Source organism: Pinus tabuliformis, chromosome 3_1, assembly GCF_031772625.1.
Source record: "Pinus tabuliformis cultivar Carrire ecotype Pingquan chromosome 3_1, CPIR1, whole genome shotgun sequence".
Classification (NCBI taxonomy): domain Eukaryota; kingdom Viridiplantae; phylum Streptophyta; class Pinopsida; order Pinales; family Pinaceae; genus Pinus; species Pinus tabuliformis.
The window spans coordinates 792,713,572-792,724,436 of record NC_142301.1 but is presented as its reverse complement, the minus strand read 5'-3'; the positions used below and the strand labels follow the sequence as shown (position 1 = coordinate 792,724,436).

The 10,865-nt window shown below is 32.5% G+C and overlaps 1 protein-coding gene across 1 annotated transcript; it reads right to left on the bottom strand.

The window, feature by feature from the left end:
- Positions 1-339: 339 nt before the first annotated feature.
- On the bottom strand, positions 340-7,444 carry LOC149189824 (type IV inositol polyphosphate 5-phosphatase 7-like). Its single transcript, XM_089411951.1, has 13 exons — positions 6,778-7,444; positions 6,586-6,670; positions 6,177-6,254; positions 5,931-5,994; positions 5,221-5,328; positions 4,331-5,003; positions 3,761-3,954; positions 3,415-3,523; positions 3,153-3,301; positions 1,887-2,113; positions 1,496-1,686; positions 1,275-1,392; positions 340-1,074 (listed from the first exon to the last, which is right to left on the bottom strand). The coding sequence occupies exons 1-10, from the start codon at positions 6,805-6,807 to the stop codon at positions 1,975-1,977; spliced, it is 1,629 nt and encodes a 542-aa protein (XP_089268077.1). The 5' UTR covers positions 6,808-7,444; the 3' UTR covers positions 340-1,074; positions 1,275-1,392; positions 1,496-1,686; positions 1,887-1,974.
- Between the last annotated feature and the right edge of the window lie 3,421 nt (positions 7,445-10,865).

The following is a 10,865-nucleotide window of genomic DNA, read 5'->3' as shown; positions in this document are numbered from 1 at the left end:
TTCAGGGCATAATTTTTTTTTGGAATATTTTTCAGTTGAATTTGCACAGTATTAGTATCCGTAGAATTGGCTGGAATCGAAATTTTTTAAGAATTAGTTGGAATTACAAGTTTGAGTTGTGAATTTTTCACAATCCAAATATCCAAACCAAATTTTTTTAATTGCTAAATCGATATATAATAAAAATACATTATACACCATAAAAAATTACAATTTAACCACAAATGGTTAAATTATTTTGTAGGATTCCCTCCAAAAACTCTAAAACGGAATGATAATTAAACGACGCCTGTGGGATGGAGTTGAATTGCCAGATATCTCATTACGAATAAAACAATGTGGAGCAACCTTTCATGAAATTACCAACCCGTTCCAATCGAGAGAACCAATAATTTGTCGATTGGAGTAGACTGTGTAGATATATTCCAGTATGGACATCTTTACAAAAGGTGTAGAGACCCTTGAAGTTGGAATCACTTATGTAGGGAAGAGGGGCTTATGTAGCGCTGCTAAATATATGCACCAAGCATGCAGTGCTACGTACAAGTGTACCAACTCTTTTAAAATAATTTTATACTGTTTCAGATGCATTTTCAGCTAAAAAAAGTACCATGTATCTAAATATTTAGGCAGCAACAAAGAGTTAAATGCCAAAATTCTTGACATTGGATCCCTGATATATATACATAAACATTTTTTGATATACAAATTATTTTAGACAAAACATAAGATCGGACTTTAACAAGACAAGTCCTAGTGTATTACTTGGCCCTGCAAAATTGGCTATCCTCTGTTTTTCATCAACTTGCTTGCATTTCATCTTTTGCGCTCTCTGCTTTACATCAACTTGCTATTTCATCTTTTCCAACCATACTCTCAAAGAACTATCATTATCAATACTGGTAACAACTGCATTATTTTGAAATATTGTTCCCATCAGAATCAAGCTACTTTCTGCTGGGTAAAATTGACTGAGCTTGATCCTTACCCTAGGATACTTGTATTACTGCATTAATTATCCTAGGGACATCCAAATCAAATCACCAGAGAACATATAAACCTCGATGCCATGACCTGCCAAAAGGGGGTGAGCAAATGTCTATCAAAAACGGTAATATACTGTAAAGGAGGATAATACTAGGATAATACTAAAATAGTTTTACTGTAATGCTAAGAAGGAAGAGATGTAGGGGAATGTGCAGAAACAGAGTTTTCCTTAACAAATCTAACACCTATGAAGTCAATTAAAATGAAGAAGGGCTATAGACTTTTACCTGATCATTATGTCTGTACTTTGTAGTAGGCAAGGAATGATCGAATACTTTTTGGAGTAGCATTTTCTCCCTACCGATACCATTGGATGTTAAAACTTGTTGAGGACTCCTATCAAGCCTGCCACACAAACATATTTATTTAAAACATAAAGAACTTTAGGTTGAAGTTTAGAATTTGATGAACATTTTGCAATCCTGCAGAGGTAAACTAGAATTCATACCATGAAAAAATGTTTGCAGTGGCATATACTCAGTTTCTTTGGAATGCAAATGTAATCAACTGCACCACTGAATCTGACTTTCTTTGCAGAATTCATGTCTGATGTGCTAGGTGCTGAAAAGGTACACATGTGAAACTATGTGCTTCCATTATTCTCCTTTTTGTTCATAAAAATTCTCCAGCTTATGACGCCTGTTTAATACGAAATAGAACCAAAAACATGAATACACACTCATGAAGGATAAATGGTTAAAGATAATATTGTATTAGTACTGAAACCTTTTCATTCAACATGCTTTAATAGCTAAATGATCCTAAAGGAAAGACATGATTTCAGCTGGATGTTTTGCAGCCATAATTAGCCCAGGAAGACAGAAAGGACAAATTCTTACTTGATATTTGTGAATTTGAACAGGCCTTGGGTTCATGGCAGAAGCTCTTCCGCTTGGAATTTTGCAACTGGGTTGGTGAAAGATTTCTTTAAGTTGCACTTCGGTTCAGCATGTCCACCTCTGCTATGAAAACAGAATAAACAGGTCGATGATCAGAGAGTTTTGACTCTCGCCGGCCATAAGAAAGCTGTCTTAAGCCTTTACCATACCAAAGTACACGATCACACCTGAATGACAAATAGTGATGACAATCAAAAGTTAAAATTATTGAAAAATATTTGCTGAAATGCTAAAATGTGTAGTAGTTGCATGTTTTTGGAGGAAATATATGTCCAAACTAAAGATTACAATAATTGAATAAAAATTAAAATGGAGTTGGTAGTAGAAATAATCATTATGCAGCATCATTTAAAGGGCCTCTCCAAATTTACACTTTGCTACCTACTATATCACATCTTACTGCAAAACCAATAAACCAAAGCAGGTTTTCTATAAGCTATATAGCCACTTGAGGCCCATAAAAGGGTACTACGGAACCAATTACTTATCTCTGCAACACAATGTGTTTTTACTCTTTATACACTAATATATAAAATCCCTTTCAATAAATATTTAAATGTACCATTTTGAAATTTCTTTGCTCAAATTCATTGTATATCCCTGACATGAAAGTTACCAGAGCTATACAAGAATAACAAGTGGATCTAGCACGAAGCCTGGTGATAGAGCATGCGAAAGAGTATCTAAAAACTTTGATACTTTGCAAACAATAGAACCTTTATAACCTGGTGATTAGAGTCTCCAGAAAAGATTAATGAAAGGGCTAAGAGCTAGATAACAGCAAGAGGAGGCTTCCTTTTTCTCTGAACCCTTCCTGCTAAGGTTTTTCTAGGCCTTATACCAAGAACATAATTACATCAAAATGGAAAATTTTCTCAGGTGCAACTCACATAAGCAACAGTCTTAAACAAAAACACAATAAAAATATAACAGAAAATCCTCCAAAGCCGATAGAGAGAATTCCATTTCTCCTTTTAAGTGGGACCTTCAATGGAGCTTCTACAAAATCAGGCAATCTACTTTCCATGGGCTAGATTGCAAGTGCTCAGTTCAAGCTCATATTTTTTATTAGCCTAAGTTCACTTTCCAACATCTGATATTATCAACATCAATAATATTCTAGTTTATGAGGACTTATGGAAAACTGATTTCAATCTAATCAGAATGTGCGATCAAAACGTCAATACTACATTAACTTAAGATTACCATGCTGGTGTGCGGCGTTTTTCTCTTGATTTTAAATTTCCTCCAGCATAGAAGTCTGAATTTCTTTGGTACTTGTAAGTAGGAGCAAAATCTATTTTTCCTTCATTCCATCCTTTGAATACATGTCCTTCTCTTTGCTCAATTTGAAGCTGTGATAGAGCATGCCAGATTTGATTTATTTCAAGATACCAAGTTTCAAATCAAAGTCTAGAAGAACTGAACAACCGCAATAAAAAATTTAGCATGAAGTGTGTCTACCTACCTGATCTTTCTCCAACAGAGTCTCCCAGTCATTCTTTTCCACCAGGTCCATAGTTTCACCATGGCAAAGAGCAATACGATAATTCAAATCCCCAAGCCAAATGACTCGACTGTGAAATGGAATTATAAGATAAAATAAGATAATCAACTTGCCACACAAAGGCGATGCAATCAATGACAACAAACTGAAAGTTCTACTCAAGTAACTTCCCAACTGGAAAATATAGTCTGCACCCATGAAGGAATAACCTAATGCCCCTTCTATTTGTTCTTGCCTACAGATATGCCTAGTAATGTATTATCATTTATGAAGACACAAAATTCAAATATTCTCATTTGAAACTTACTCATGCTCCAAAATGCTTTCTGGGGTTTTCTCTGCTGAGAACTTGCGAATCTGTGGAAAGTTTGTCTTCTTCAAAATTTCCAAAACATCATAATTCCTCCGGATCTCGTCACCTTCTTTCTCACCAGAGGTCAAATGAGAACATACAAAACAGAAACTTGTTTGATGGAGCAGCATGCTAATAGAGATGGAACCCTGAAAGCAAGTGTAATCCAAGTAATTGATCAGACCAAAAAGGTCACAGAGTTTCCATAATAGATAATGAAATTAAGTAGTCCTTTGTAGAGCTTTTGACATTCTACTGTGGCATGCAGCATGAGGTGATGCTGTGTAGCCTGTTAGGACACTGCTTTCTGCAAATTTATCCTAGGGTTTTGCAGAATTATTTTAGTCAAGAATGGACCAGTGTTTAGTCCTGTTGTTGGAAAATGGATTTGTCTTTGTAAATTAGTGAACAGACACAATTGTAAATTAAAAGTAAACTTGCAGAAGAAGTATGCAAATAACTGCTGGACCAGAAGCATTAGAAACAAAAAATTTAAAAAATAGTGGAGGGAATATTTTTTCTCACCTTGTTGCCAAGGTAACCCATCAACCCGCGTCCAACGCAAGAAACTTTCAAATTTCGTACATGTTGTTTCAAATCGCTACGTACCCAAATACAGAGAAAAATGCCAACCATCTGCTTGCTAGCTGCCAAATAGTACTTCTCCTTGCTTGAATTAAACTTGTTATTCATCCGACCTGAGTCGGAGTTATCTGATAATGGACTACTTAACATTGGAGAGTGAAAAACATTAGAGGGAGACCCTCCTTCACTCAAAGCATACTCGTCCTCTGATGAAACTGACATAAAAGAGGAACTAGAATCTACTCTATGAAATGATCTTCCTGGGAAGAGATAGTCAGCAAAGCTACATTTCTGTTCTAGCTTTTTTTGGTCATTTGTAACTTCAGAGTGTGGCTTAGAAAAGATGTTCAAGTCCAGAAAAGACTTTCTGCTCGAAAAAGATGAACTTTTACGCTCTTTGGAACATTCACAATCTGAGTCCAAACAATAAACGGCTTCTGGAATTTCAGCAGACTTTTCCCTGCAATGTGATAAACACCTGCATTGATTTCTATTCTTGCTTGTGCCTGAATTGTTCAGTGTTTGGTGAATAAGGGTCAGCCATTTGGCAGCAGGACCATTGTTCTCTGCCCCTAAAATGTTTCCTGCATTTAAAGGCACAATTTCTTGAAACCTGGGAAAATCCACATAGAGACAGTATACTGTTAGACTTTTGACACAACTGTGGAAATCTCAATAAAAACTATCAACACCCCATTTCATTCTGAAACTAAAAGAGTTTTAACTGATATCCTCTTGTTCGTAAAAACACAAAATGCAAATGTATAAAACATTTTCAGGGCTTTGTTCATCTTGCTGGATTGGATGTAATGAGGGGAGTTTGTTAATACCCCAAAATGTAGACGTCTGCTGGAGATGATGTATGCAACCATTCATCCAAATTCAGGCCATTGCAGGGTGCTTTACCTCCCACATTCCATGTTCCCACAAATACCCTGCTTCGCAAACATTCAGTTGCCTACTTAGTTCATTAAAAAGCTGCTTTACTGATATGAACAAAGATCGTTGAAATCAAAATTCCAATACATTTTCAAACAACATTATTCTGCCTTCAATAATTCCAAGAGAAGCAACCCATCACAGAAGTGGGTTCTCGTATTTGAATATCTAGATGAGACGGGCTTTCTTATAGTCGAAATTCTGGACAAATGGTAACAAATTACAATTGGAGAATGTTACATTGCAGATCATTTAAAAACACGATTTTTTATAACCTTATTTCTGTCAGCATTAGTTATCTGTATTATGGTTATTTGATAAAAGCACATAGCAGAACGATAGGGGAGAGAGATTTTGCCCTGAAGAAAACTGCGTCTATTTTTTTTTTAGTCGAATACATTCTCATGGTATTATGTTTGGGACCAAATGAAGAATAAAGTCTAAATTATGTTCAACTCATTATAAACTATCCCAGAATAACTTCGCACAAGCAGGGGGACAGATTATGTTTCAAATGGATAATAAACTCAATCCGTATGTTCCACCATTATCAAATTTCAGCTAAAGTTAAATTCAATTAAATTCAACCAAAATACCATACCTAAAGTCACGAGCATCTGCGTTCTGGGACAACTCTGATTCCATTGTTACAGGCTTGGAATTAGCTGCATTTCAATTCAACAAGATTTCTGTCATGATTGTAAACACCGAGACAAAAAGCAAAGTAACACATCCCTAGTAAATCAAATCAAAGGCTGGGAGAAAACTCGTGCATTTTTCAAGTATTCTGAAACACCTGTAAAATAAAATTGGGCATATTATCTTGTTGAAGGATTTTGTTGAGTACCAGTAAAGCTTTTTCGTGAAAACGAGGATTCGTTATCTGGGCAGCTCTTTCGTCTCCCAGACAAGGATTCGCAGTTATCTGCAGATTTTATATTTAGTCTCAGTGAAAAATAAGCTAAATGCACCGATCCCGATGAATTAATTAGCAAAAAATTCTCAATCATCTATGAATTCATTACCAGAGCATATTCGTGAGTGAAACATTGCCATTACATCTCTATAATAGCCGATAAAAAACAATAGTAGGACATAGCAAACGAATTTGTTTTTTATTTTGCACTACTGATGCTCAGACCTCTAACATAAATCTAAGCTTATTGCATAACTCCAGGCTTACTGAGTACTCACTGGGGTTGGGATCATAATTCTAGAGGATGGATGTATTTTCAGATTACGAAGTATTTGATTACCTTCAACAATTTCATCAGCTTGGAACTCATCCCCTTTGCTCTTGATGTTCGACCGATTTCTTACCAGAAACTTACGCCAGGAGGACTGCAGAAACATGAAAGGAAACAATGAAGCAAAATTGAAAAACATGGCATATAGAATTCAGAAGAGAAAAATAATATAATTATTGATCAACATATCGTGGCAAATACCTTGACTTTTTTGTCATCCATAATTGTCATTGCTGCACTGATACAGTTCAATACTTGGTATTTGTGATTCAGTCAGGAAAAGCAGGAGTGAGTTCACTTCTTTGTGGAAGCCTAATGGCTCTCACTTAATTCAGTGAAATCCTTCATCTGTATGAGGAAAACAGGATTTGAATGAATGGGGATCCTCTAAACCACCCTAACCTATTCTAGAAGCTCATGAAAAAAATGGTGGCAGCGAGGAAAACAGCAGCATATGATAATAATAAAAAATATTGGGCATGGCTATTAGGAATTAAAAATGGCTGCATGTATCGGAGAAAAAGCCATGGAATAATAACAAAGCTCTTTCTCCAATACCGAGAAGAGCCACTCGTGGCTCTTATGTATTTTAAGGGTGTGAATGTCTGCTAGAGAAGACAATGCTGGTTGCAGATCAAGAGTGGCTATTATATATATTTAAGGGAGCGGATGTCTGTTAGAGAAGACATTGCAGGTTGCAGATCAAGATTGAAAGAATTTGGTGGGCACAAAACGTTTATTTTTGCAGATGCTGAGACAGTTTTAAACAGAAAAATTCCAGGGATTGTACTTGTGAAAGGCTGCGAAGGAGAACAGCTGCTGAGAGCTGATGGCGTTTCTAGCTGCCATCAACCTTATTTATTAGGTAACAAACAGTGCAGTGCAAGTAAGTGCCTTCATAAAGCCTCAGGAAGGACCCACTCATGAAACCAACATATACTTACCAGAATAAAGAATACTTGAACAATCTAAGAGATATCAACCAATGAGAATTCTAGTCCTCAGGGCTGCAATTATTCCATGAAACTGTCGCAATAAAGAACACATATACAAACAAGGAGATTACAGCCAATGAGAATTGTAATTATTGCATGAAACTGTCGCAATCTTTGGGGTTCCGTTAGACTTAATCAACTTGTAATTTCAAATTCATATAACTACTTGCCGATTCTTAGGCACCCCCACGCAACTGAACTGGAGAACAAGGACACATATAACCTCCTGGTTCCTATTCTTTAGGACATGTGACCCTTGCCTTTGAATTCTGGATCCTATTCTTCTGGAAATGTGACCCTTGCCTATGATTTCTGGATCCCCAAGAATCGATATTCTACCTAGTGGTTCTCAGCAAAAAGTTGGCATCAACTTTTCATGGAATCCTTGGTAAAAAGACCGAAAAAGAATATATAGGCATCGTCTTAAATTTCAGGTCAAAAGTAAAAAGGCATGCAGGTATTTGGTATCTTTCAGTTATGTCAGTATTAGATTAAAGAGAATGTTACAATATTCTTTAATACATAAATCTAAACTTAGTCTGATCTACTAATAGTTAATTCTTACTTTTGTGAATTTGATTACAGTTAATTGGATAATTAGATTTTTTAAATGTAGAATAATATGTTTTAATATCTATATATATATGAAAGTTTATTATGATCCGTTAATAGTTTATTCTTATTTTCACGAGTTTGAGTTTGATTAATAGTTTATTTTTATTATTTTGAATTTGATTATAGTTGGTTAGATATTTTTAAAAATTCTAAATGTAAACTTATATATATATATATATTATTTTTGATTTATTAATGGTTAATTTTTATTTTTGTTACTAGTTAATTGAATTTTATTACAATTAATTAGATACTTAAATGAAAATTTACTCTGGTTAATTAATAGTTAATTTGTACTTTTGTGAATTTTATTACAGTTAATTAGATATGTTAAGAAAGTAAGTTGCTTTCGGTATTTAGTTGTGATAAATTAATAAACAATTTTCTAATTTTGAAATTTGATTATAATTAATTTAAATATTTTAAATTTCTAAATATAGTTTTGTTTTGGAAAAATAAGAAGTTTTTTTATTGTTTGATTGTGATATATTTATGTTTAAAATTATTTGAAAAAAAAATGGTTGATTTGGATTATTTAATTGTGTTTATATTTAAGATTTTTTTTGAAAAATATTATATATTAAAATTTATATAAAGTTTAATTCGATGTAATATGAATATGAATAAAGATAATATTAAAATTATTATTATTTCAAAATTTAATGCGAAATTGTGGGACGATAAAATGTTAGCAGAAAAAGGAAATTAAGATATTACTAGTACAACCACATAAAAAATATTAATGTGGTTGATATAGCTGAAGGCTTCATAGATGCAACAAAGAAAACTATTGTAACAAAAACACTATTGCAACAAGAAAGAATGTTTTACCAATGCACGCATTTACCTCATTAACCATGTATAAAAAGATTATGGGTAAACTTTAACTTGAGAGAAAAAAAAAAAAAAAAAAAAAGAAGAAGAAGAAGAAGAATTGCACATCTTATTGTAAAATGGACCATTTTGCTACATAAAATTTGCTTATATATAAATGAATGTTATAAATGATAATGAGGAACTAATTAGAATTTGAATAATCTCAAATCCTTTGGAAATTGGTGGCCATGGAGCCACCTTGCAAGAATCTAGTTTTTTAAATTTATTGAAAGTAATGGATTGCTAGATACAATTTGCTTATATGTAAATGAATGTTATAAATAATAATGAGGAACTTATCATGGAAAAGTTTATTAGAATTGGAATAATCTCAAATTCCTAGGAAATTGGTGTGCTGGTAGCCACTTTGCACAAATCTAATTTTTTAAATTTATTAAAAGTTAATGCAACCTAACAAACTCTGTAACACACTACAACCCCTGATAAACATTAAGACTAAGCATATGTTGAGTGTATTCCCTCCAAAATCAATCTAGGTTGTTAACTAAAAAAATATCCACCTTAAGTTGAAATAAGAAGCCAATAAAGAGGTAATAAACCCTAACCTTGAAATTCAAAAGTATCTCTTTGTCTTGATTAATGTTAAGAAGAAAATGAACATGGGTAAAGAAAGAACAAATTTTCATAAGCTTAATAATTAAACTAAGCATTGAGAACTCAGCATTGGTTAGTTCCCAAAACATTATGGGATGAAATATTTTATCACATTTACTATATTAAGAGGGTTGAAGTTGAAAAACACTTTTGTTTAGAGTATCTATTTTATACATTTATCTAATTTTCAAAATATTTTTTTAGACTATCAACTTTTTCCAAATTTTAATTACCAAAACTATGTTAATCTTGGAAGTCTTCTTTTAATGCTTTTAGAACATAAAAATAAAATGCTTAAAAATTCTAAATAATCTCTTATTTTATTAAGGTATAATAAACTTTATTAGTAAATACTTATCATTATATTTTTCATTAATATTAAATATTAATATAATTTAAATATTTTTGTTTAAAATAAAAATATTTTATATTATTATATTAAAAATAATGTTATAAATAAATTTTAATTATATAAAATGTGTAAAAAAAAATGTAATGAGGTAAAAAAATTAATATTTATTTTAAAAATTATGGAAGAATGCTTTATTACATCTCGCATGTTTTCCTTATGCCATGTACATGTTAGCCTTCTGTTATGTTAGTTGTGGTGGCTCTTTGACACGCCATCTGCTATGCACATTACAAGTAGTGATTATTGATTAGTCTTTTGTTTCATGAACCATCTGAGTTTGATTATTGAACTACTGTTTATGAACTGTATTCTGCGTCACAGAAATCAAAATTGGCATGACAGAAATCAAAATTTGCATGGCATAGGTAAGTAAATATATATTTTTAGAGTTTTTAATATATATATAATGTGGTTTTGAGATAATTGATATTTTTAACCTGTCGTTTGAGTAGTCATTATTTAGAGTATTTAAGTTATTAAAATTAATAGAGTAATACATTTGATCTGGGTCATACCAATTTTTAATATAGTTAGATTTTTGTCCACGAAATTTTGAACCACTAATCTTCATACCATAAAGTGCTTTAACAAAACATCTTGTAGTACTCTATACCTTATAAATTTAAATTAATATATTTTATTTAAAATATTTTAATCAAATATTATTGATATATAACCAATCACATTTAACAAAAATAATTAAGAACAAATTATTATTATTATTTTTTTCCCATAAGGAAAAAGTCGTAATTTCTATTAATAAGGAGAAATTATAT

Bases quoted from the DNA above. Each gene is read 5' to 3' on its own strand.
- LOC149189824 (XM_089411951.1), bottom strand. From the start codon at position 6,807: ATGACAATTATGGATGACAAAAAAGTCAAG. The intron at 5,004-5,220 runs GTATTAACAAAC...GGATTTTCCCAG, and splicing joins GCAGACGTCTACATTTTGGG to GTTTCAAGAAATTGTGCCTT. The intron at 3,524-3,760 runs GTAAGTTTCAAA...TCCATTTCACAG, and splicing joins GAAAGCATTTTGGAGCATGA to TCGAGTCATTTGGCTTGGGG.